General features: G+C 37.8%; 2 protein-coding genes across 5 annotated transcripts in view; both read right to left on the reverse strand.

The window, feature by feature from the left end:
* mtcl1 (microtubule crosslinking factor 1) overlaps positions 1–10,776 on the reverse strand; it is a 102,794-nt gene extending 92,018 nt beyond the window's left edge. For 3 of the 4 annotated variants that reach the window (XM_079612855.1, XM_079612854.1, XM_079612857.1), the window contains exons 1-3: positions 9,736–10,618; positions 4,878–5,102; positions 3,864–4,022 (exon numbers count right to left, since the gene is read on the reverse strand). In XM_079612855.1, the coding sequence (XP_079468981.1) occupies positions 3,864–4,022; positions 4,878–5,102; positions 9,736–10,473 (1,122 nt within the window). In that variant the 5' untranslated portion in view covers positions 10,474–10,618. Of the gene's footprint in view, positions 1–3,863; positions 4,023–4,877; positions 5,103–9,735 lie in introns of all 4 variants that reach the window. The other variant, XM_079612856.1, reaches the window with a different exon arrangement.
* Positions 10,777–13,723: 2,947 nt separating this feature from the next.
* Positions 13,724–26,148, reverse strand: rab12 (RAB12, member RAS oncogene family). Its single transcript, XM_079612480.1, has 6 exons — positions 25,676–26,148; positions 23,402–23,462; positions 19,598–19,736; positions 17,006–17,095; positions 16,234–16,338; positions 13,724–15,070 (listed from the first exon to the last, which is right to left on the reverse strand). The coding sequence occupies exons 1-6, from the start codon at positions 25,878–25,880 to the stop codon at positions 14,963–14,965; spliced, it is 708 nt and encodes a 235-aa protein (XP_079468606.1). The 5' UTR covers positions 25,881–26,148; the 3' UTR covers positions 13,724–14,962.
* Between the last annotated feature and the right edge of the window lie 1,416 nt (positions 26,149–27,564).

Consider the following 27,564-nt stretch of genomic DNA (forward strand, 5'->3'; position numbering starts at 1 on the left):
AAACGGTTAACCTTACAGCTCTCTCTATTATAACTGCATTAGTATGCATATCAATGGCTCGAGCCTGCTTCACTCGCTCAAAAACAACGTTTTATATCTGCAAGAAATGAGTCCCTCACACAAGAGCCTTTAAAGGACAAAAGCCTGACGAATGTCTTGACATAAAATATCTGAACAATGACGTGTGGTAATCATAGTATTTCTTAAGAATAATGCACAGCAGTAATTGTTCACAGCAAGACCAGAATGTGTATTAAAGCAAATAGGGTCCGTTTTGATTCAATGTTGACTTTAATATTTTATATTCTAATGTCTAAAGCCATTAAAGTTGAAACAAGTTTGACTTCTCTTTTAAAATAAAGGCATGCCATCAGTTTGAAAAGCATAACTGAACATGGCAGTGTGCAAGATACCGCACGTTTCATCCACATCTGTTGTGTGCGGGGCGAATGAAGGGATGGGGAAATGAAGGGTATCGTGTGATGAATGCTGAAAAAGTGGAGCTCAATGCTTTCTGGGGCAAACCTCCAGAGAGACGCGCTATAGCTCACAGAGCGCTAACACTCAATTCACAGCTTACCTTTACCTCTATTTCTCCTTCACGCTCACTATATCTGTCCTTGTGTGTGTGTGTGTGTACAAGTGTGTTTACCTTTCCAAATTACATTTTAAGTATTAATGCAAAATAAAACAAATTCAGGTTTATTTACCCAGCATACAGTTCACCCAAAAATGAACACTGACAAAGGTCATCGTCGCTTTTATGTCATGTCGAAAATGCAACATGAATTTTCCACGAAAGAAAGAAGTAAATAATAAAATTATAATTTTTAGGTGAGCAACTTCTTTAAGAAGATTTACTGTTCCACCCAGGGGATGTTTTACAATGCAGCAGATCTCAGAGGGGATTCTGGGATACCGGTGTAATGATTGACTGTTGTGATCCTCTGCTGTTTGAACTGAAATAACAGGAGCAGCATACACAGATACATATTTGTAAAGCAGATAGTTCGGCTATAAAATCTGACTTTGATTAGCCAGGTTTGAAGACGTTGTAAAAAGATGATATACAGAATATGCACCAACCACAAACAGCCTCAAATGATACTAATGATGGCAGAAAATCAAGCATCAATTTTAAAATTGCTCAACCTTGAGTAACCAACCCATAACCCGAACTATAAACTGCCCCGATTATGCTATTTTAAAGTTCCTAATTTTGTTTTGGAGTCTCAGACAAGAGGTTTACATGCATCCAAGGTCACAATCAGTTTAATCTTCTCATCAGCTCTTTTCTCACAGTGTCAGAAACGGTTAGAAAAAGGATTAATTCTCTCTAAACCCCTCCTTTCTGAGAGCCAGCTCTGCTCTGATTGGTCAGATTTCCCAGACTGTTGTGATTGGTCTACTCTGCTCTGATTGGTCAGATGCCCAGACTGTTGTGATTGGTCTACTCTGCTCTGATTGGTCAGATGCCCAGACTGTTGTGATTGGTCTACTCTGCTCTGATTGGTCAGATGCCCAGACTGTTGCAATTGGTCTACTCTGCTCTGATTGGTCAGATGCCCAGTCTGTTGCGATTGGTCTACTCTGCTCTGATTGGTCAGATGCCCAGACTGTTGCGATTGGTCTACTCTGCTCTGATTGGTCAGATGCCCAGTCTGTTGCGATTGGTCTACTCTGCTCTGATTGGTCAGATGCCCAGTCTGTTGCGATTGGTCTACTCTGCTCTGATTGATCAGATGCCCAGTCTGTTTGTGATTGGTCTACTCTGCTTTGAATGGTCAGATGGCCCAGTCTGTTGTGATTGGTCTACTCTGCTCTGATTGGTCAGATGCCCAGTCTGTTGTGATTGGTCTACTCTGCTTTGATTGGTCAGATGGCCCAGTCTGTTGTGATTGGTCTACTCTGCTCTGATTGGTCAGATGCCCAGTCTGTTGTGATTGGTCTACTCTGCTCTGATTGGTCAGATGGCCCAGTCTGCTGTGATTGGTCTACTCTGATTGGTCAGATGCCCAGACTGTTGCGATTGGTCTACTCTGCTCTGATTAGTCAGATGCCCAGTCTGTTGTGATTGGTCTACTCTGCTCTGATTGGTCAGATGGCCCAGTCTGCTGTGATTGGTCTACTCTGCTCTGATTGGTCAGATGGCCCAGTCTGTTGTGATTGGTCTACTCTGCTCTGATTGGTCAGATGGCCCAGTCTGTTGTGATTGGTCTACTCTGCTCTGATTGGTCAGATGACCCAGTCTGTTGCGATTGGTCTACTCTACTCTATTTGGTCAGATGGCCCAGTCTGTTGTGATTGGTCTACCGCTTTCAGTGCATGTCAGAAACCAAACACCCATTACGAAATCTGAATTTCAGCTTTGGATCTTCCTCAGCACTCTGATACGAACAGTAACGATGGTATCAATTTTACTGTATCAATTCTAACCCAAAGCCTTATCAGTCCTCATCCTTTGGAAGCGCATCAAAGTGCCTCTCCCAGGCATCAGCTACAACTACAGTGTTTGAGGGCGGGGCAAAGTAGACGATTTTTGCATTATGCAAATGTATTACAAACCTATAGGCTGGAGCAGGAAGTGAGACTGGAATTACTGACGACTTATTTTAGGCTTTTCAGAAGTGCTTCTTTCTTTTGGGAGACAAAAACTCTGAAACTTTGCATACCATTTACATTCACAAACAGCTGCAGTATAGTACACACTACATGAACAGTACTATCCGATAAAGCATAATTTTAAACTTTAAACTTTGGTGCTGACATAAAGGCCAGACATTGATGTTATTCTCCTCCATACTGCAGTTCATCTACATGTACAGATGGTCCTACCTGTGATTCACCCTTTCCAGATTAGTTTAAGATTAACCTGAGCAACTCCAGGGTAACTCCTCAGTATCTGATTACAGAAGCAGAAGCAGTGTGCACCGCTAGAGCCTCATGCATTAATGCACAGACAGCAGGCTTCAAAGTTAAAATGTATTCATCCATACTTCAAAGCAATTCACAGTACACTAACCGTGGGTGGAATTATAACCTTCCGGCCGTCCGGGTTTAAGTGCCTTATCCAACTAATGTAATACAGCAAGATTTCCATCACAGCAATTTTACAGTCTGTGGGTCATTTCCAGGTTTGTCTTCGCTGCCTTGAAGTAATATTCTGGTTTATTTCAAACTTAAGCCTAATAATGCTGCCGATAACCACCGAAAATGATTTGTCACAGTTACAGCATTGCACTTACAGTGGAGGTTGGCGGCAATGAAAATAAACATTTAATATATAGGTAACACTTTACAATAAAAATAATTCTAAAGTGTTTGTTAATCTTAGTTATTGTTAATCCCAACATTTAATTATACATACTTGAAATCAAAAGTTATTTTATGGTATTTAATGGACCTGAGCTGATATGAACTAACAATAAACAGTCGTATTTTTATTAACGTTAACGTCAAAAGATCACTTTTGAAAGAAAATAATTTTTCTGATCATCATTTATTAACATTAAATAATGGGACCAAAGTGTGACCAATATATCTAACTATCACACAAATTTAGAGGTATACCATCTGAGCTGCTTCAGGCTTTCATTGTTAACAGTATTACTATAAATGCAACAAATTGAGAAAATGATTTGATGTAGTAGTACACGAACTAAAAGGCTGTACACAGAAATTAACGGTTATAACCACTCTCTGTACTTCATGAATAAAAAGCTGCAAAATAGCCACACTACTACATAAATATGCTTTTAAAGAGTCTCCTCTTATAAAATACTTCTTGTCCTCCATTATCCAATTCAATAAAAGTGCGCAGGAATCTAATATGGACTCAGATCCGGTGAGCTGGCGTGTTGTACCTCTTTGGCTCTCTCGAGCTCGTTCTGCATGGCCTGTTTGGAGATCTCCACCTCGATGATCTTTTGCCTGAGCAGCTCGTTTTCATCTTCCGCCCGCGTGCGCTTGTCTTCCACCGTCTCCAGTTCATTGTGCAGACGCACAGATACATCTTTGGCCACCTGTGGGCACAGACACATGTTTTATTATCCTGTTTTCATCTGTGCAACATAAGTTAGAGTTTATCTTACACAAATCAGATATTAAAGGGGTGGTATAATGCCCTTTTCACAAGATGTAAAATAAATCTCCGATGTCCCCAGAGTGTGTGTGTGAAGTTTTAGCTCAAAATACCCCACAGATATTTTTATATAGCATGTTAAAGTCACTTTTTGAGGGTGAGCAAAAACGCACAGTTTTTGTGTCTGTCCCTTTAAATGCAAATGAGCTGCTGCTCCCGGCACAGGGGGCGGAGCTTCAAGAGCATGTTCTTAGCAGGTGTGATTACCACACACAGACACGCACAGAAAATTAAAATAACTTTGAGCCTTTTATGTTCAAAACGTAGTCAGATAAAGATGGAGAGACTGAAGAAGAAGTGACAATTGTAGAAATGTAAAATGCAGAAAACAACAGGACATTTCTGAATGGTTAGTTGATGAATTTATGTAGCTGATGTGTAGTTATCTTCTAGTCATTGATTAGCATATTCTGTCATGATAATCTATAAATCGCGTTCCCGGGGGCGGGGATTATGTCAATTTTAGGGTTGGTGATGTCACTAACCCGGGAGGAATGTTGTGTAGTTCCCACCAGCCGTTTGTTGTAGTCCTTAAAAGTGATTTATTTAAAAGCAAATATCTCCCTTTGCTTTGAACTTTAAGCGTCGTAACTTTGCAGATGTTGTTTATGATCAAACAGCAACATTACACACTAACTAAAGTTAGAAAAGTGAAATCAAACTCAACCACCCCTTTAAAACTGATTTTTTTGTTTTATCACATTCAAAATGTTTCCATTCTCTATGACAAAAACACCTTCAGGTCCTGCTCCATTCCGCGTAGAAGGTCTCCGTCGACGTGTCCGGTCTGTGCAACACGCAGACTCTTCTGTTCAGCCTTGCGCAGGCGGTACTGAAGGATCCGGCAGTTCTTGTTGGAGCGGTCCAGTTCCCTGCGTATATCCTGGAGCTGGTACACCTCCTCCTCCAGGTAACTGTCCCTGATCTCCTCCATCTCTGCTCGCAACTCGTCCACTTCATCCTGAAGAAACCCCAATCAGGATTACTGAATTGTACTCAAAATCTTTCTGTAGTATTAAAATCAGGATAAGAGTCAGAATAAAAATCCGGATGAACAGCAGAATGAGAATCGAGATTAGAAACCAAAAGAGAATTGGAATCAGAATTTAGAATGAAAATCGGAATGTGGATTAGAATTAGAATCAGGATTGAATCAGTATAAAATTTGGAATTGTACTTATTCAGAGTCTAATTAAAATCTGATTATGGACTGAATTTGCACTGAAGTTATTTTAAAATCAGAAAAAGTATCAGAATGAACCGCAGAATCAGAAAATAAGATTGAACAGAAGACATGAATATAAATTGGAATAACAATCAAAATTAAGAACCAGAATGAAAATGAGAATCTGAATCAGAATTAGAATAAGAATCAGAATGAACATCAGGATTAGAAACACGATCAGAATTGGAACAAAAACTAGAATGAAAATCAGAATCAGGATTAGAATCAGAATGAGAAAAAGAATCAGAATGAACGTCATGATTAGAAACAGAAAGACAATCAGTATTGGAACCAAAACTAGAATGAAAATCAGAATCAAATTGAACATCAGAATGAGAATCAGGATTAGAATCAGGTTAAAAACTCTAAATCATGTGAAATGCACTTGGGTTAACAACTAACTTTCTTTTTTATAATCCTGTAAAATTAATTTGAAAATCCAAATGAGAATCAGAATTAAAGTCAATCTGACTTTATTAACTTTATTAACTGACTTTATTAAGGCCAGAATGAGAATGGATAGAATCAGAATGAGAATCAGAACCAGGAAACGAGAATCAGGATTAGGATTAGAATCAGAACGGACATCATGATTAGAAGCAGAAAGACAATCAGAATCAGAATAAGAATGCTAATTCAGGTTTCTAAAGGTGTGTTCACACTTGTAGTTCAGATTAATTTCATTTGGACCAAAACTAAAAACTAAATAAATTTGTCCTGCTCTGCTTATCATTTACATTGGCATTTTAACACAGAACCTAAAGGCATAAGAATATGTTCACAATATGTTCGGCTTTTATTACGTATTGGGTCGTAACTTACTGAACATCCCAAACAATGGGATGTCTCGGCCCGTTTGTTTGGTGACACCAGGGTTCGGATGGCAGCGTTCACACTTACTCAAATGAACCATACACTCTAAAAAATGCTGGGTTGTTTTCAACCCAATTGTGGGTCAAATATGGACAAACCCAAACGTTGGGTTAATTATGTAATTTAAAAATGTAACCCAACGACTGGGTTTGTCCATATTTGACCCAAAATTGGGTTGAAACAACCCAGCATTTTTTAGAGTGTACTAACAGAGCAATCGCACCAGGGTTCGTTTTAATCCATCCAAACATGCCAAGTGTGAACACATCTTAATTGAATTGGTCTGATTGTGGCATGTAATGGAACGGAAATCACAGTCTGAAATGACAAAAAAAAGAGAAAAAAAAAGACTGCAGGTAAAGAAACTGTAGTCATTGGTGAAACCCCCGTCCTGAACTGTAATGAATGACAGTCATTTGTGGCGCCTCATTTCCCAGTAAATACTCCACAATGCCTCAGCGAATTCAGTGAAAAACAAAGTCGAGGAAGAAAGACAGAAAGACAGCGAAAGAGAGACAGACAGTGACAAACAGTCCAAACACAATGACCTTCACTGTATGTTGGGGATAATGTCATGTGACAGCAGCAACCTGCCATGTGCTGTATGGATGTTCCTGTCAAACATGAGTTATAGTGGACTAAATGATTAATGCCACACAATAGTACTAACATGGAGCTGCATATAATACATGCGGCAGGATTACTTCTAAAGAGATAGACAGAGAAAAGAGAGATTAGCACACAGATGGAGGCAGAGGGGTGCACATCTGCTTTAGGGAGGCTCCGAACACACGGGCCGGCTCAGGGTCAGGAGGGACGCGTGTGTGTACGAACGTGTGTGTGTACCGAGGGGATGCAGAATTACACGCACAGCTACTAAAGCGGATTAACACGCCGTCTTCAGAGATAAACTTATGAAAATCCTGTTTGTGACCGCAGCCGAGCCCTGGCGCATCTGACAAATAAGATCAATCATTTATGGAATTATGCTAATTAGGCCTGCCTTCATCTACCCATCACACTTCACACAGAGAGCAAAGACTGTGATGCGTTTCCTGCGGGAGTTTTGAGGGTCTTTCTGATGCCTGTTGGATGCATCTGCACTCTGTGGACTGATGTGACCTAAAATCAGTCAAAGTACAGATTTATGGATCTAGATCTTGCTCTCCTCATGTAAGGCCAGTAAAAGCTGTGTGTGTAAACCTCACTAGCGACTAGCGGCTGTGGTCTTTAGTGTCTTTGTTAGCGTGGGCCCTTCCCACGCCGGAGACCTCGGTTCAAATCCCACCCGTAACGGGTCGAGTAGGACCAGTTACATTTGGTGCCATGACCCGGATGGGAGTGAGGTTTAGAGGGGTGAGTGTAACGGATGTAGACCAGTAAAGGTCCATGCACACTGATTGCAAAATAAAAACGTATGCGTATTTTTGTATTCGTCATCCTAAAAATTCGTCATGTACAGAAACCTTGCACACTGAATCCGATGTGTATATATTAATCCATTGCGGGAAAAAAGAATACATTTAAAATGAAAAAATAATTCTCTAAAAGCAATGGGGATTTTGTTGTCCTCTCTCTTCTTAAAAAGAGAACAAGAAAGAGGAAATATTGGGTCCGTCCAATCCTGAGATTGCGTAGAGAGGAAGGAGAGTTCGCTGAGAGATTATCCCGAGCGATTCAAAGTTTACTTCAGGATGTCAGTGGCTCAGTTTGATGCTTTGCTAGCGATACTGGAGCCATATATTAAAAAGAAGACCACCAATTGATTCCGTGAACCAATTGATCCTGATTAGATCTGGATTTTGGCGTTTGGTTGAGAACCCAAATGCAAATTTAATTCAAAACATAATCAAACATAAAACAAAGGCTGGAAACTGGGAACTCAAAACAAAAGCAGGAAACTGGACAAGAAACATTCAAGACTAGACCAAGACACAGGGCAAACATGAGGGCTTAAATACACAAGACTAACAACTAGACAAGGGACACCTGTGAACAATTAAACAATGAACCAATAACAACATGACACATCAGACAAGGGAACACATGGCAGGATCACATGACTAGAAAAAGGGATCACATGACACACATGAAACAGGAACAAGGAACAAAACCCAAACCGTGACAGTACGGTGGCTCTGAATGGTTAAAACACCTCTCAAAATGCTTGCTACGGATGCGAAAAACGCAGAAAATTGAACCCGGTATTTTTTAATTACGGACGAACGTTTTGGACACAGTGTGTAAACGTGACTGGTTGGATTTATTTTTGAACGTGGGAAAATTTCAGACTCAATGTGCAAAAAAAAAAAAAAAAAAAAAAAAAAACTCACTCCCCTGGCCTCAAGAGGCACACTAGCGACTGACGCTAGTCAGCTCTAGAGCAAGTCAAGTAGGACCGGTGACATTTGGTGCCGTGACCCGGATGGGAGTAATGTTTAGGGAGTGAGTGTAACAGATGTAGGCCAGTAATAACTGTACGTGTAAACCTCACTCCCCTGGCCTCAGGAGGCGCATTAGCGACTGAAGCTAGCGGCTATGGTCTTTAGCGTCCTTGTTAGCGTGTCCACCTCCCATGCCGGACACCCCGGTTCGAATCCCTCTCGGAGTGGGTCGAGTAGGACCGGTTACACACACAGTATCGCCTTGCACTGTCACTCATGGTTTTCATGTCTATATAGGCTTAAAACAAATCTTTATTCTCTGGTGTTTTCGAATATTATTTTATGTTGTTTTATGCTATGTAAATGTAATTTGATCAGCACTTTGGTGAGCTTAGCTGTGTTTATATGTGCTATATAAATACATTTTACTTACTATCATTGTATTTTTTTTAAAGTATCTTGAAGAACCTTAGTTCAGTGTCACTGTTAACTAATACCATCACAATTCTTCTTGTATGGGATTTTGTAATATGCTTATGATACTCCAATGATAATAATAAAAAGCATGGTATTGCCATGGTTGTCCAAAAAGTGCCATGTTATTTTCAAGTATTTATTTACTCTAGCATCAAATGTATGTCAAAAGAATAAACACTAGAAAGACTAGATGCTTTCAGGGACAATGCTGCTGCAGTACTGTTAGTCTATAAGAGGTGTAAATGTGTAGGATGGATTTAAAACATGAGCCAGATTATCAATAGGGTCATCACGTGAAAAAACAAATCAAGGTGTAAAACTGTCATGTGGATTTACAGCAGCAGCTCAACCCATAATCCTTCTGAAGAACACCAGATATTAATCTAAAAATATTCTGTACACACCATAATTGAATGATTCAATCATTCCTGTATATCAAAGCCACACAACTGTCCCATACTACCACTGTACTTTTGGGTAAGGATTGAAAGCCCCCTATCCTTATGACCTCTTGCATTGCAATATCATGCAACCGTAATGTATTAGATGATGATATTGACATTTAAAAAAAAAAAAGTAACTTCAAAGAATACCATGGTACCATAGTTAGCCTACATTTGAGAGTGTCGGCTCACCTTGAGGTAGTCATTTTCCGATCGAAGGTCTTCGATTTCCCTCAGCAGTTCCTCCTGGGCCATTTCCTTGCCCTCCGTTTTGAATTGTGCGTCTTTCTCCGCTTTGCATTGGTCCGCGTGCGTACCGGGCGCCGGTGAAGCCTGAGATCCTCCCGCTCCGAGCGCGAGCGCGCGCACCCGAACCCCGACCGCCTGCTCGCTCGAACCGGAACCGGACTCCGCATCGCTACTGGCGGCCTGAACCAGTCTCTGCTCGTCGGACAACGGCTCGGAGGGACAATCGGACAAATCCGAGCTGCTGTCCGTCTGGCAGACGCCGCGTGCGGTGGGAACGCGTATCGGGGCCAGCCTCCCCTTGCTCTTGGGGATCTGCGGAGTGGCGGTATCAACCGCTTTGCACGCCGGTTTCGGTTCGGATGCTGCATGCTGAGTGACCTTAACCGCCTTTTTAGTCGCTGAGGGTTTGATGTTGCTTTTTGCAGGTGCTGATGCGGTTTTGTCCTTCGCGCCCGGGACGGTGCGTCTCGGGACGCGGCTATGAGGCGTCACCGGCGCGGAGGACGTTTGCTGCTTGTTGAATTTGGGGGATTTTGGCACGATCGGTTTGGCCGTTCGCGAGTGGACATCCTTCAGGACGGGTCTGGCAGGGGACGGCGCGCGGTTTAACCTCTTCTTCTCCACCTGAGGATGAGGATGATGGCTCTGCGGTTTGGTGTCGGAGCCATTGGAGCTCTCCATTATACAACCTGACAGAAGGATTCAGCCGCGCGCTTCTGTCTCATCACTTCAGATGGACGCGCAACCGTAAATCACTTGCCATCACCGTGTCGTTCCTCGCGCTTCCGAGCGGAATACGGTGAATAGTGTTGTGTGTCAAGTGAGAATCTCCGTGGTTCTGTGCGTTGAATCAATCCGTCCATCCATGGTCCATCCCTCCCCCGGGATTACAGTCCTCCCATCATCTCTCCCTGCTGTCCTCTCCCCCCCGGCTGACGGGAAAATCTGCAGCCGCTGCGGTCTGACGCTCCCCGTCCGTGTCTCAGGTCTCGTGGAGCGCATGCGCCTGTTTTTCACACACAAGCACCGGGCACACCCCTCCTCGCGCTCCGGTACCGGTCAGGCACGCGTGCGTACGCATGGAGACGCAATGAGCGCGCACACACACGCACGCGCACACACACACACCACTACCACTACAGATAAACAAGGAGAGAAAAACTTTTTTAAATCATTAAATACAGGTGTAAATAAAATTGCCTAATACTATTTTATTTTATATACGATATTATTAAAAACAATAGTTTAAGTGAAAACCATAACCGATAAATACAACCCAGTGAGTTTTTAAACAGAATACCCCAATAAAGCACCATTTTAACACTAAATGTTGAAAAAGAAATCGGTGTTTTCGGATATATATATATATATATATATATATATATATATATATATATATATATATATATAGTCTTGCAATTATTTATTAAAAAGAGGATGTTGCCATTAACGGGCGATTTGAGTTTAAATACAGGAAATGAACCAGAAAAATACAGGAATTTTGTACACAATATTATAAACAGAAACAAATCTGAAAGAAATGGCTCAGGCTAAAGTGGCAAGTATAGTGAGCTCCTCTTATACTTGAGCAATAGCAGGAACTGGCTCTTATTAAACCTAAATGCAATCGAAACGGACTGGAAGGCCAAGAAAACTTTATGATGAGAAAATATAAGAGAAGTTTCTCAGTTTCCTCTGTGAGAAACTTTAAGTCCAGGTCACACTAAATGCAGATTTTTACTTAAAGAAGCCATCTTATTTAGATTTATCTTGTGTACTACATATCTCCTGTATTTACACATGTATCTAAAAAAAAAAAAAGGTCATTAAAATGCGTAAACAATAAACATGGTGGTGGCCTAAGACTATTGCACAGTATACATATATATATATACATATATATATGAGAGAGAGAGAGAGAGAGAGAGAGAGAGAGAGAGAGAGAGAGAGAGAGAGAGAGAGAGAGAGAGGTACACAAACAATATTTTCATTTGATAGGCCTACCTTTCAGTTTACACTCATATTTCTAAAATTCCTAGTAAGTAAAACTTTACACATGCATTTACCAAAACTTTTCTTTAAAGAAAAAAACAAGCTAGATTGCAGTAGTTATTAAATAAAGTTGTTTATCCAATAGCGCCATCATATTGTGAAAAGGAGTCAGTACATCTCTGAAAATAAAAGTGAGATCCCAAACAATAAACATTTTGTAAGAATGGACAGAATAAAATTGTGCAAAGGTAAGTTTATGCTTGAGTAAACAGGAGGAAAATGTAATGTAATAAATATATATCTTTATTTGCACTTCATTAGTTTAAAAATGCCACAAGTTATAAATACCACAAAACTGCTTAAACATGCCAAACTGTTTCAAATAACTAATATCAATGTATTAATTCGTACAAAGTACTCTTCTACTTTGCAATGTCATGAGGATCTGTTTAAATTGTAGTTTTTGTAATGTAGTAAATAATACTTCGATTGGCTGAGAGACTAAACCAAGACTCATTCTGTACAAAATGAAGCTTCATAAAGGCATTGCAACTATAGTTTTAAGAGCGTGTTGGGTTTCACTTTTTCTGCAGAACATGAAGTCATTTCCTCTGGGGAAGACCAACTAAGATTAATACACTGACACAAAATAAAATATAAATACAAACAAGAAAAATAAAAAAGGCGAAAGGCGAAAGGTTAAAGCGCCTTGAAACACAAATGTAAAAGGAGGGGTTTAGCTGTAAATAATGATAAAACTATAGTAATGACTCTAGATTAAACTACAATCCACAATAAATGATGGATTTCTCCTGCAGAGAAAAAAAGTATTCAGCACTTGGTGAAAAGGATCATTAGAGCATCTCATATTAATATGGCACACGCCTGCAAACATCAACATTTTGAGGTTAATACTACACTCTCCAACACTGTCAACACTAAATCCACAGGGGTAAGTTGGTTATACACTTTTAAAAGGACACACAGTTAAAAGAAGTTAAATTTGAAAATGTTATTATAATAATACTGAACAAAAAAGCTATTTTTGCCAGGTTTGGGTTGTTTAGTACGACACTGGTTTCTGACGCATTACAAACAACGCAAACCCACTTCCACTACATGTGCATCATCTCTCTATTAGTTGACGTACAGTGAATAACATTAAAACTGTCCAGAACATTTACAGCTCATAATTCACTTCAAACTGAATTTTTTTTTTTTTACATTTTGCATAAAGATAATGAAAATCATGACATTATTTTTAAGAAAATTAAGCACATTTCCACTCATATCACTGTAATGAGAAAGACATTTCTGCATTATTATTATTTGTAAAAACAATGAAACAATATTTGGTAATATTAGTTGCACTGCCATTATTTAAAGATGAAAACGTTTATTTTTTCCTCCACATTTCGGTAATTAGGCTTAACTGTCATCTAAATAATGTCAAATATAGCTATTTATTTTTTAAGCAAAATATTTTTCAGATAAGACCCAAACATATTTTCATGAAATGAACCCAATAAGAAAAAAAAGGCGTTGTTTTTTTTTTTTTTTTTTTTTTAGGCGCTGATTCCTCTATATTTAAGGACAGTTGCTATGAAAAAGGCATCATATTCCCAAAATCTAGTGCCAGCTAGTCCGTTCAGTTAAAATAGTGTTCCCAATCAAACACCAGTTATAAAGTTTTGTTATATTACACAACTAAATCATTCCTAGTCCTTCATCTAACACCGGCAAATAACTCAATTCAACATAAATCAGTGTTTATTCTCCCAGGAACGCAGAGGCATAGTGATTTTAATTGAAGAGAACAAGTGTCCTTCAGTTAGTGACGCTGTCCGAGTATCAGAACGATCCTCTTAAATGTCCTCCGCGGAGAAAAAGCCCTTTGGGCCGTCCAGAACCGGCGCATAAAGCAATGAACGACAGCCAATTAATAACCTTCCTTTATTCTACTCAAGTGCAATGACACTGAAAGAGGGCTACTAAATAACACAACTGGGAATAATAAGGTTAATCTTCTGTACACTAACGTTCTGCGTTTTAGGATTGTAGTGCAAAAACACAACGGATAACACAAAACCCAACCTCAAAAACAGAAACAACGTTAGAACGTAAGGCATGAAGACATTATAAATTGCAACCCCAACCGTGCTGGTGATTAATAACGGGCCGAACGAACCACCTCGCAAACACACAGCCGAAAAATAATTAATTCCACTCGGCATGAAATGTAGATCCACTTCGCTTTTAATGCCAAAGCTTCTTAATTTGAGACCGGGACCGTTTCCCATACGAAACACTGACTGAGTGCTTGAAACGTGAGGTGAAGTGAAAGACAAGGGTCCGTCGTCCAATATAAACGCTAGTTTCTAAGTGATAAGTAAGTGATGATATAAGTGTTGATGGGTTATGACACACGTTTGTACACATGATGCATGTTTGTGGCGTGTGTGTATCCGATAGGAAAGGCACGTGTCAGATCAACGCTTCCCAGAAATGAGGTAGTGTGTGTACCGGTGAAACTGGAAAAATTACAAATATGGTGCAAAAGTTCATTTATTTCAGTAATTCAACTTAAAAGGTGAAACTAATATATTATATAGACTCATTACATGCAAAGTGAGATATTTCAAGCCTTTATTTGTCATAATTCTGATGATTATGGCTTACAGATTATGAAAAAAAACCAAATTCAAAATTTGAATATTGTGAAAAGGTTTTCATAAGCTTTCATAATCATCAAAATGATAACTAATAAAGGCTTGAAATATCTCACTTTGCATGTAATGAGTCTATATAATATATTAGTTTCACCTTTTAAGTTGAATTACTGAAATAAATGAACTTTTGCACCATATTTGAATTTTTCAAGTTTCACCGGTATGGGCCGTCAAAAATAAATGCATCTTTGTGTGTGTGTGATGATACGGATGTTCTTTATTGGCGTCTAGAAGTACCAAAATATGGACTATAATTAATTGCACCGTCTATCATTTGTGTGAAATCTATAGCGAGGGATGATTAAATATTGAGCGTTTTGACTTTCATCATCTCATCAACGGTATGGTCACTGGTGTGAGGGCATCAGGACATGGACCCCTGGTGGCGGGAGTCTGTAACAGCGTGTGTTGGGTTATAAGAGGGATTTAAATAAAGCATGAAGCGAGTCTCAACAGCAGCGCATGCGAGGTGGAGGCAGCTCTGGTGGGAATTCAGGTTCGGGCTGAAGGGACAGGACACTGTTGGACAGCTCTCTACTGGGGACTTCAAGCGGCATCTGTGGAAAAACACAACATTTTGTCCGATTATAAGATGTTATAGACTCTTCACTGACTGTCTGATGCAGATCGCACACAAAAATGGCAAGATCTTGCCCAAAAGAGAAGCCAATGAGGGCTGCACAATTATTCAGAACAAAACAAAACCGAAATGCATGTTGGGTCGGTTAAAACGTGCATTTTTTTAACGCAAAATGCACTGACCATCTTCCTTAACTTGTAATGAGAAGCACTTATAAACCAGATTGACATGTGAAAATGAAGAAATAAAGACATATGTGACCCTGGACCACAAAACCAGTCTGATGGGTATTTATACATCATCTGAAAGCTGAATAAATAAGCTTTCCATTGATGTATGGTTAGTTATGATAGGACAATATTTGGTTGAGAACTATTTGAAAATCTGGAATCTGAGGGAGCAAAAAAATGTAAACATTGAGAAAATCTCCTTTAAAGTTGAGCATTTATGTTCACGATTGTGCTGCATTCACTCACAAAAATAAATGTTTTATATATTTACGGTAGGAAATTTACTAAATATCTTCATGGAACATGATCTTAATATCCTAATGATTTTTGGCATAAAAGAAAAATCGATAATTTTGACCCATACAATGTATTGTTGGCTATTGCCACAAATATACCCGTGCATCATGTGACTGGTTTTGTGATCCAGGGTCACATATTGCAATTTTACCGTTCTTTATTTGACAAAAACATATGACTTAATAATGTAGTAAAATGTTTTATCCTTAGTTCCCACAATGCAACAGCAAACGGAACAAATAACACATTAAGGACATACACATAGTAAAAAATAGAATATGATAAATATAATAAACTGTGTGTTTTAGTTATGCTTTCCTGTTTGTTTTCTTGATTAATCATTCAGATTTCATTAAAATCACAAAATCACAATTACAATATTTCCTCAAATCGTGCAGCCCTATTGGGGAACGAGGAAGAAACAACACAAAACTATAATTACTCCATTTGCAAAAGTTTATGGCATCAAATCTTTGATCATCTTAATGACACTATTTGAGCCAGAAACACCCATGATAGCTGTCGAATGTCACATTCTCAGTCAAACTCACGATACTTTATCAAATATTTCAAAGTGAACATTGTGGTGGGCAAAGAAAACAGCTCCACTTACCTTACTCAAAATATCATCAACTAGTTTAAGGAAAATCTCATCCACGTTAAAGTTATTCTTGGCACTGGCCTCACAGAAACGCATCCCTGATATCCGTGAAGCAAACTGCCGACAGAGAAGAAAAAACAAAACATTTTACTAGAAAGTCTCATTGAGATCAAAAATCTCTTTTACAAGAGAGACCTGGCCAAGGTAACAGCCATACATAAACACAACATATTAAACACATATTAAACACATAAACACAACATATTAAACACATATTAAATACATAAACACAACATATTAAACACATAAACACAACATATTAAACACATATTAAACACATAAACACAACATATTAAACACATATTAAACACATAAACACAACATATTAAACACATATTAAACACATAAACACAACATATTAAACACATATTAAACACATAAACACAACATATTAAACACATATTAAACACATAAACACAACATATTAAACACATAAACACAACATATTAAACACATATTAAACACAAACACAAATAGCATCATATGACCACTTTTGATTAAAAAAGAACAGAAATGTTGCTTTGATAACTAACTGAAATAAGATTAAATTGAAATGTACTAAAATTACTAAAACAAAAACAAAGTAATGCTTAAATAAAAAAAAATCACAAAAGCACATGACAAAATTTCTAAAATGTACAAAATATAAAAAAATAAAAGCAAATTCAAAATATTAAGAAAAACTATATATATATAAATAATACTAAAATAACAGCGGCCTCACCCTCTCAGCTTGTTGTCGTGAGATGGCACGATCAGACTCACAGTCCAGTTTGTTCCCAACCAATAGGAGCTCAGCATCCTCTGACGCATACTGCACAGAACCAAAACCAAGTTATATACAGTGCTATGCATAAGTTTAGACACCCATGCTAAAGTTGCCTAAAAAGAGGAATAAAAAAATCTTCTTTTGGAAATTATTATTACCTTTATTTAACCAGAAAAGACTCATTGAGATTAAAAATCTCTTTTCCAAGAGCGTCCTGGCCAAGACAGGCAGCAGCACAATTAACAAGATTACAGACATAAAACATATAAGATCAACATATAACAATTTGTGCCAGTAATAAATAGTTATAAGATCATAACAAAAATAAAAAAATCAGTTTCAGGGGTTTGAATAATGTGTCGTAAATAAATAAATGTTCTTCCTTTAAATACAGTCACCACACCCCTGTGTTAAATCCCCATAGAGGCGGCAGATTTTTATTTTTAAAACTACACTGTGTAACTTTTTTAGTTTATTCTTAGCTAAAAACACTTAGTTCTTTCAAAAATATATGTGCTCATTAATGTATATTTACTTCGTTCAAGTAATAAAGTATTCTCGTGAGTGTATAATATGCCATTAAAAATACATACGGGTGAGGGGTTCGAATGTCGGTCAACATGTTGCCCCTCCATCTTGAAAGTACATTAGCCAAAGAGGGACATACCCGTTAATTCAAGCTTCGCCTTTCACTCCGCAATTCACTGGCACCGGCCCAGTTTTTATTTTTTCCTCTCCCTCTACCTCTCCCTCTCCCTTCGTCACATCAGCTGATCTCTGCTCACGGAGAAAATGATATAGCCTACAATGTAAACGTTGCCTTACGCTAGTGATGTCGTACAATATACAGAATAACGATAGCACTGATAAAAGTTACTTTACTAAGATTAGCTTGCATTCGTCTGGGAACCTGATAGCTGATGTTAGCAATGAAATGGTAAAAAAAATAACGAAAACATAAAACTATTATTCATTTTACATAGATGTCATAACCAATATGTTAACTGACAAATTAAATTACTGCAAATTATAATAGTTTTCTAAAGTAACCTCATCACTTGAAGGACTACTCATGGACGAGGTCGAACTGGAAGCCATGTTAATATTGGACTACATTGGCCACCGTAGGAGTTAAAACGAAATCGGAATTGAGAGGAACAGAAACTAATATTCACTGGATGGTCATATACCTTTTCACCGCTAGATGGGGGTAAAAATCACACAGTGTAGCTTTAAAGGCCAGTTATTTCATGGATCCAGGATACTATGATCCTGATAAAGTTCCCTTGGCCTTTGGGATTAAAATAGCCGCACATCACACACATACTTCACCACACCATACTATTTATTTATTTATTTACGATACATTATTCATTCACAAAGAAAATTGGTGTCCTTAAAAGGTCCTAATTTTTTTAAATTAAGGCATTAAGATCAATTTCCAAAAGACGATTTTTGATTCCTCTTTTCAGGCAACTTTAGCATGTGTGTGTTCACTTATAATTAATAATAATAATTCGTTACATTTATAAAGCGCTTTTTCTGAGACCTCAAAGCGCTTTAAATAGAAGAGGGGGAATCTCCTCAACCACCACCAATGTGCAGCACCACCTGGATGATGCGACGGCAGCCATATTGCGCCAGAACGCCCACCACACACCAGCTTACTGGTGGAGAGGAGTCAGTGATGAAGCCAATTAGTATATATAGGAGGATGATTAGGAGGCCACATTTTGGCCAGGATGCCGGGGTTACACCCCTACTCTTTTTTCGAAGGACATCCTGGGATATTTAATGCCCACAGAGAGTCAGGACCTCGGTTTAACGTCTCATCCGAAGGACGGCGCTTTTTGGCAGTATAGTGTCCCCGTCACTACACTGGGGCATTAGGACCCACACAGACCACAGGGTGAGCGCCCCCTGCTGGGGAAGAAAATGAGGCCCCATCCACACTACTGCGTTTTCGTTTAGAAACGGAGACCTTTTGCTACGTTTGCACCTCCCGTCCAGACTACAACGGCAAAAACGAAGACCTAAAACGGAGAAGTTTAGAAACGCTCCGACCCGTTTTGCGTTTTGAATCTTCGGAGAGCGTTTTAGTGAAGACGGTCAAAACGAAGGACATTACAAACGATGACGCAGAGGCTGTCATGATTGGATGTCATCAGTCATGGCGTATCCTTCCCTGATTCGTCAGACACCCATCACATGACCCGTCCCCGGGAAGAAAACATACAAAAACAGCCTGGACTACGTAACGTTAGTGACTGCAACATGGATAACGAATTACAAGCGTTACTGACGTTGATGTCTTTGCTAGCGGCTGTTGTGCAAATAAATAATGCATTTTACAATGCTAACTGCCTACATGCGCCTGTTTACACCGCATGCCCAGTGTTGGTGAATGGTCACGTGATGCGCATTTTCAGTCGTTTTAATGTGGACGGAGATCAATTCTAATACGCAGGACGGAGATCGTATTCGTTTTAATTCTCCGTTTCTAAACTAAAACGCAGTAGTGTGGATGACGCGGTGTTTATGATGCACCTTGTCTATCATCTTCATCCATTTAGGCAGGTCTTCAAAGGTTTCCTGCTTGGTGATGTCGTAGACCAGCACGATGCCTTTAGCGCCACGATAATACGCCGACGTGATGCTGTTAAACCTCTCCTGACCTGCCGTGTCCCTGCAATTATTCAACGTTATTAGACTCACATATCATTCAGAGTGGGGAATACATCACACGCTAGACTAGAAAAGAAAGAGAGATTGATTTAACAGTGAATCGTGTCTCTATAATCACAGCGGTAGGAGGGGAGAAGCTTTGTGGAGACAGCTGAAAAAGAAAGTCAATTTATTTCATTTTTACAACAGATTAGAAAGATAAACAACTCAATGATGAATCACTCAAAATAAGAACAGGAAGGTGCATTATGTTAATGATCAGCATGTAATCATCAGAGCCGGACAGTAACGGAGTACATTTACTTGAGTACAATTTTGAGGGATCTGTACTTTACTCGAGTATCATTTTTGGGGAGTACTCATGACTTTACTCAAGAGAGGCAAATATTGTACTCTTTACTCCACTAAATTTTTATCCATAACCATGAGTACGGAGTACCCGTTACTTCTTCTAAAAAAAAAAAAAAAAAAAAAAAAAAAAAAAAAAAAATCTCGGAAACCCTCAACTTGTTGTTTCCCTCTCAAACGTGACTGGATTGTGCAGGCGCCACTGATCAGCAATCACCTTTCAGGTTCAGGTTCAGAGGTGTGTCAGAACATTGCTATATTGCCTTCTTTGCTTTAGGTTTATTGATTTGATTGATGAAAAAACAGAGAAACTCATGTACATGTACACACAATTGTTAGTTCAAATGTGGGTGCAAAAAATCCATTAAAACTCTAGCAGAGGTTTGTCAGAGCGTTGCTATTGTGCTATTGCCTTGTGGGCAAGTGCGAAATGTTAAATAAAGCAACGTGGTAAAAAGATGAAAATTACTTGATTTTACTTTCAATTCCTTTTACATTCTCCAAGGTATATTAACATTAAAAATTTTCATAACTCCATGTAGGACGTTTCTGTACATAAATGTAAGCACTGTGGCAGTCGTAATGCAATATTTAGAAAATGTACTCTTGTACTCTTGATACGCAAGTACTTTTAAAAACAAGTACTTCAGTACTTTTACTTGAGTAGACATCTGACTGTAGTACTTTTACTTGTACTTGAGTAAAATTTAGCAAGGGGTATCTGTACTTTTACTCAAGTAATGAAGCTGTGTACTCTGTCCGCCTCTGGTAATCATACACTCTAAAAAATGCTGGGTTGTATTAACGCAATTTTGGGTCAAATATGGACAAACCCAAACGTTGGATCAAAAATGCAATTTAAAAATTTTATCCAATGGCTGGGTTTGTCCATATTTGACCCAAAATTGGGTTAAAACAACCCAGCATTTTTTAGAGTGTAGAATTTGCTTTTACTTTATTTCAAGAAGCATTCATATATCTCTCAACGAGAAGATTTTTCACATCGTGATTCAAAGGGAAAAGAAAAAACACATGACAGATGTTTATCTCCTCGTTTGTACCGTACCTTATCCACCCTAGTCTGGCTGCATTTTTCCAAAACAGGATATGATGTCACAAAGAGGACCGGTGAGGCGTCACATGTCAATGAGCAGTTAAGACGGACAGTGAAGGAGCCGTGGATGCTGGGAAGCTGGACGTGAGCGGACATGTGTTACAGACACACAGTTCACAAGCAGACATCAGCAGAAGTGTGTGTGTGAGAGAAGCCGGCGGGTTTCAGGGTCAAAGGGAAATACAAGAATCATAAAGTGGGCGGGGTCGGTGGGTTAGTATTAGTTTGTGATTGGTTAGTAGATGACTGACCCAGACTCCACTGGAACAAACAAGTTATGGAATAATAAAGATTAGTTTACACTATACAGAACAGAAAAGAGATGATTAATCAATGATTTATTCATTATTGTTGTTAATTTAATTGATTATTTTAATCCATTGTTTTTTTTTAAATCTACTTTGTGATTTGGCTCGTCTTAAGCGGATTCAAAATTCACAATAAGAAAGTCTTGTATCGGTATTTTCTATAGGCGCCACATTATCAGTCATACAGATAAATCTTGAAAAATTAGAATATCGTGTAAAAGTTCATTTATTTCAGTAATTCAACTTAAAAGGTGAAACTAATATATTATATAGACTCATTACATGCAAAGTGAAATATTTCAAGCCTTTATTTGTTATAATTTTGATGATTATGGCTTACAGCTTATGAAAACCTTTTCACAATATTCTAATTTTGAATTTGGGGTTTTCATAAACTGTAAGCCATAATCATCAAAATTATAACAAATAAAGGCTTGAAATATCTCACTTTGCATGTAATGAGTCTATATAATATATTAGTTTCACCTTTTAAGTTGAATTACTGAAATTAATGAACTTTTGCACCATATTCTAATTTTTCCAGTTTCACTTGTAAATTAATGGTGATTTAAACAAATTAAACTTATGTTAAACAGCCTAAATGTATTAAAAGGGAAAATGCAGATACTCCGATATTTCGATTTTTATTTTATTTTGAATCAATCATGGCAATTCAAAATTCCTGAAAATTGGCATCCCAACATAGAACTGAATGAAGTAAACTCAATCTGAATAGAAATGTAGAGAATATACCTAAATTAAATCAAACAAAACCGAAACAAATGGAATCTAATAGAATTTAACAGAGCCAAGCCAAATAAAAGAGAATAGAACAGAACTGAACAGATCAGAGCAGTCAAATAGAAGAAACAGAATAGTATACAATAGAACCAAACCACAAGAGAAGTGGACACAATAATCAAACCGGAAAGAATCAAACTGAATAGAATATAATCAGAAAAAATCAAACTGAATAGAATATAATCAGAAAGAATCAAACTGAATAGAATATAATCAGAAAGAATCAAACTGAATAGAAAATAATCTGAAAGAATCAAACTGAATAGAATATAATCTGAAAGAATCAAACTGAAAAGAATAGAATCTGATAGAATCCAACTGAATAGAATAGAATCTGATAGAATCCAACTGAATAGAATAGAATCTGATAGAATCAAACTGAATAGAATAGAATCTGATAGAATCAAACTGAATAGAATAGAATCTGATAGAATCCAACTGAATAGAATAGAATCTGAAAGAATCAAACTGAATAGAATAGAATCTGAAAGAATCAAAATGAATAGAATAGAATCTGATAGAATCCAACTGAATAGAAAAGAATCTGAAAGAATCAAACTGAATAGAATAGAACCCGAAAGAATCAAACTGAATAGAATAGAACCCGAAAGAATCAAACTGAATAGAATAGAATCTTATAGAATCAAACTGAATAGAATAGAATTAACAGTCAGCGGTCGGCGGGATTGATAAGGATAAGGTGAGAATGGACATACATGGACATACATTTCAGTTAGTGAGATGATATTAGTGATATCACACTTTAAATGCACATATTTACATTCACTGTTGAATTATGGGAGTGTGTAATCATAATTATAATAATGCGTCAATAACCCCAGATATGCTTTCTGACATAATTTCAAATCTAGCTGTGAGTTTAGTATACTCAGTGTGAGTTAATGGCTGGTTAACTGTGAGCAAACACAACTGATTAAATCTCAAGAGCAACACATGAGAGACGTTTGACCGGCTCTCAGAGACTCCGGTCTGGAATTTATGACTTTGTGTCGAGAGCGACTTGCTCTCATGTGTTTCTGAGACACAGGAAGTGACACGGCGATGATAAGAACTAGGCACTTCCTCTCCACTCACCAGATCTGTAACCTGATCTTCTTGCCTCTCAGCTCCACTGTTTTGATTTTAAAATCCACACCTTCAAAACCACAGACAAAATGAGAAGAAATAAGATCAGTCATTGTTCAAGCTCCTTTAAAAATCATGCTTCTCAAACACATCATTGAAATCATTCATATTTAATGTACATATTATTTAGGTCAGGCATGTGTGAACCTGTGTCTGGCTATTCTGGGATACTGGGTTAGTTAGCAGCATGCAAATAATCTGATGTGAAAGCCTGTCATGAGTGAGTGATAAAAAATATCACAGATTTTTCTATCAAAGCCACGGGTTTTATTATTTAAATCAGATTTTTCGCGTGTTCTCTAAACGTGCAGCTGTTCACGTGACTGATGCAGCGTTTGGCAGATCTCTCGAGTAATGACATTACAGAAGGACTGGGCACGAGAATGAGGGATGAAAACAGTTTAGACACAAACTAAATTGACATTCATGTAAACATAAAACCCTTTTAAATCATCGGAATTGTTTTATTCATACGTGTCACTATTATTATTATTATTATTATTATATCAAATGAAATGTTTTCTGATTTACATGGTCGCAACTCGCAAGCCAAGAAGAGCTTTTCAGATAATGGTTTTCTGTGTGTGTGTGTGTGTGTGTGTATATATATATAGGGCTGGGTATCAATTCAGATGTTCCAATTCGATACGATTCGCATGCTCTGAATTCGATTCGATTTCGATTCTAAATTCGATTTCGATTCCCGATGCGACTCAATGAATATAGATTTAATACAAATCCTTTTTTTTTTTTTTTACGGTGAATATAAGTTTACAAGTGGTAATTAATAAAAAGAAATAGAGCCACAAACCTGTATATTAAACTCTTTTTTGTTTAGGTACTCTTGGGTACATTAAAACCCAACTTCAAATGCATACAATGAATTGACAGGAATTTGATGCAAGATTAAAATTGATGCTGAAACTTGATCAATCAGGATCAGGTTATTTTATGTTTAAGATAAAACAAACATAAAATCTCACAGCATTCGCTGTAACATGGAGACTGCAAGCCTATGAACACTGTAGGAAAACTAATACTAAAACTTTTGGACTCTGAGAATAGATTTTGAATCGACCACATTTTTAAAATCGATTAATCGAAAAATGTATTTTTTTTGCCCAGCCCTATATATATATATATATATAAAATGTACACACACCTCCACAATATTACCCACAATAAACTAATACCCATCAAATGCCAATTGCTAACCATTTAGCCTAATCACTGTTAACTACCAAAGCTATTCAAACTTAGCCTAATCCAAACTAGCTATAGTTATCAATCTATACTAAACTAGTATGTCAAATTAGCTTTGTATAATCTTTAATAACCATTTATGGTTTACTAAGTACACTATGATAACCATCTGCAGTTTACAAATTATTTAGTTACAAATAGGCTATTACTCAATACTGTCCATAGTATATTAATAGATATATGGGATATAAATAACTAGCCATACTAAACCAATCATGAGTTTATTAATTACCCATAGTTAGCAATCTAGTTTATTAATAGTTCCCTATTTATATACTATACTAAACTGTATATTGTCCCCTCATCTGTATTGTAAACTATTCATAACTTGGACAGTTGAACTGGAAATTATTTGTTTTGCGAGCAGGTTAACACAAAAATGTGGTATGTAATGTTATAATAACGAGGCATAAAGATGTGTGTGTGTGTGTGTGTGTGTGTGTGTGTGTGTGTGTGTGTGTGTGTGTGTAAATATTAGGGCTGTAAACGATTAATCGCATCCAAAATAAAAGTTTGTGTAAAATACTAAACTGTATATTGTCCCCTCATCTATTTATAGTGAACTAATCATAACTTGGACAGTTGAAGTGGAATTTATTTCTTTAGCGAGCAGGTAAACACAATAATGTGGTATGTAATGTTATAATAATAATGAGGCATAAAGATAATAGGCACTAGTACACAAATAATCTTTATACTATACTATACTAAACTGTATAATTGTCCCCTCATTATCTATCTATAGTGAACTATCCATAACTTGGACAGTTGAACTGGAATTTATTTGTTTTGCGAGCAGGTAAACACAATAATGTGGTATGTAATGTTATAATAATGAGGCATAAAGATAATTGGCACTAGTACACAAATAAACGGACAGTCCTTGTTGTTGAGCACCCAGACTGACAGCTGCTCCAGCTTCTATTTCAGTCAGTATTTCTGTATAGTTTGTCTTCTTACCCACAGTGGACTTGCACGCCTCGCAGAAGGTGTCATCCGTGAATCTCTCCATGAGGCTGGTCTTTCCCACACCCCGGGAGCCGATGATGATCACCTGCAGTTTAAAATCAGCGGCTCTGGGCGGCATCTTCCTGCGGCGCTGCGACGCTCCCACCGCGGGTGAGCCTCCGCCGGCCCTCCGCTGGACCCCGAAGCCCGACTCCATCCACCACTAACGGCCAGTCCACATCTGCCACACGGCCAGTCCGCTTTAAACACGCCCGCGCATCACGGAGGGGAACTTTAAAACACTTTAAAGCGGCTTTTCGGAAGAGTTTGTCAAAGTTTGATATCAGTCAGTCAGTTGTTTGTCCAGCACTGGGAATTCGAGAGCGGCCGTGACGTCACCACCACTTCCGGTTCCGACGCATTCCAAACGATTCCAAAGGAAGAGCGGAGCAAAGTTCCCTTTTAGAATAAACACACTTGTGGACGATTCATCATTTAGAAATAATATTTCATATCAAATTTGAAAGAATAAATAGCAGACATATGTTTCTTTTTTTTATTGTCATTTACTAGAAAAGCACCATAACTATACCTGCTAGTTCAGCTACTTTATTAGATTAGATTAGATCAACCTTTATTTGTCTCACAAGTGAGAAATTTCAACATTTACAGCAGAAATTGGATAGCATGGAATAAAGTAAAATAAATAAGTGACATTAACAAAATACTACAATATCAAAATGAAAATAAATAAATTATACAATACTAAAATTAAAATGACTGTTTTTACACCTATAAAATAAATTACCAAAGATAAAAACAGTGCAAGTGAATATATGCATAGATGGCATGCTTTTCCTTAAGACTTAACAGATAAAAACAAATAAAAACAAACTCCAATATTAGTAATGCAAAGTGACGTGTATTGATTTCCACTCAGTCTCTGGGTTGTGGTTTCAGTTTTAATGCTTATATGACTATATTTTATTATAGTCTTCATTTTTTTATGTCAAGTCAAGTCACCTTTATTTACACAGCAATTTTTACAACATAGATAGTTTCAAAGCAACTTTACAGTGATAACAGGAAAATAATGCAACAGAGTTTATTTCTGCTGTACAGCAGATCTAAAAGAAAACAGCGTCATAGTCCAGCTAAAGTATAAGTTCAGTGATGGTTCATTTTTGTTGTAAAATTTTTATTAATTTAGTTCATTTATATATATATATATAACCACTCTGGAGAAAACAGTGTAATCGTCCAGGGGTGCGTTTCCCGAAAGCATCGTTAGCCAACTATGGTCGCAAGTTCCGTCATTATCAGCATTGTTCAACGATTTGGTGTTTCCCGAAACCATCGTTCTGACGAACGTTCGCAAACAGCATCGCAAACTTGTGTGGTTGGAACGACAGCTCTCGAGCTGTGGTTAGAAGCATAGTTTCTAGTTTACATGAGATATAGACTGAATAAATCCTTATCTTTAGCAAAATAAGCAAGCTGACATTCAGTACAACCCGTGTTATTTATTTAGAATACATACAAATGTAATTTACGTCTTTTAGTTTGTCAAGAGATTTAAAACACCGTTTTTGAAGACTGCGCATGTGCGAACGTGCTCTACTATGTAAGAACGAGCCAAATATTGAGTCTGGTAATAAAGCAAAATAACTGAGAAAAATTAGAAATGATCTTCAGATGACATGTCTGTAACTTATATGACAAAATCTAGCGTTAATTCGATCTCAAAAAGATGAATTAAAATAATTTATTAGTCCACCACGCGCGAGACGTCATAAACCAACGTGGTTGAACGATACTTTACGACATACGGTTTCGGGAAACAGTCGTGACGAGCTAGTTGATTTCTCCAACGATGCATCGTACTATGGTAGTTAAGCAGT

This window comes from Phoxinus phoxinus (assembly GCF_949152265.1).
Source record: "Phoxinus phoxinus genome assembly, chromosome: 5".
NCBI classification, from domain to species: Eukaryota; Metazoa; Chordata; class Actinopteri; order Cypriniformes; family Leuciscidae; genus Phoxinus; species Phoxinus phoxinus.

Coding starts and splice junctions, on each gene's coding strand:
- rab12 (XM_079612480.1), bottom strand. CDS start 25,880: ATGGAGTCGGGCTTCGGGGTCCAGCGGAGGGCCGGCGGAGGCTCACCC. Junction 23,463..25,675: donor GGCGTGCAAGTCCACTGTGG/GTAAGAAGACAA, acceptor GTGGTTTTGAAG/GTGTGGATTTTAAAATCAAA. Junction 17,096..19,597: donor GGATGAAGATGATAGACAAG/GTGCATCATAAA, acceptor GGTTCTGTGCAG/TATGCGTCAGAGGATGCTGA.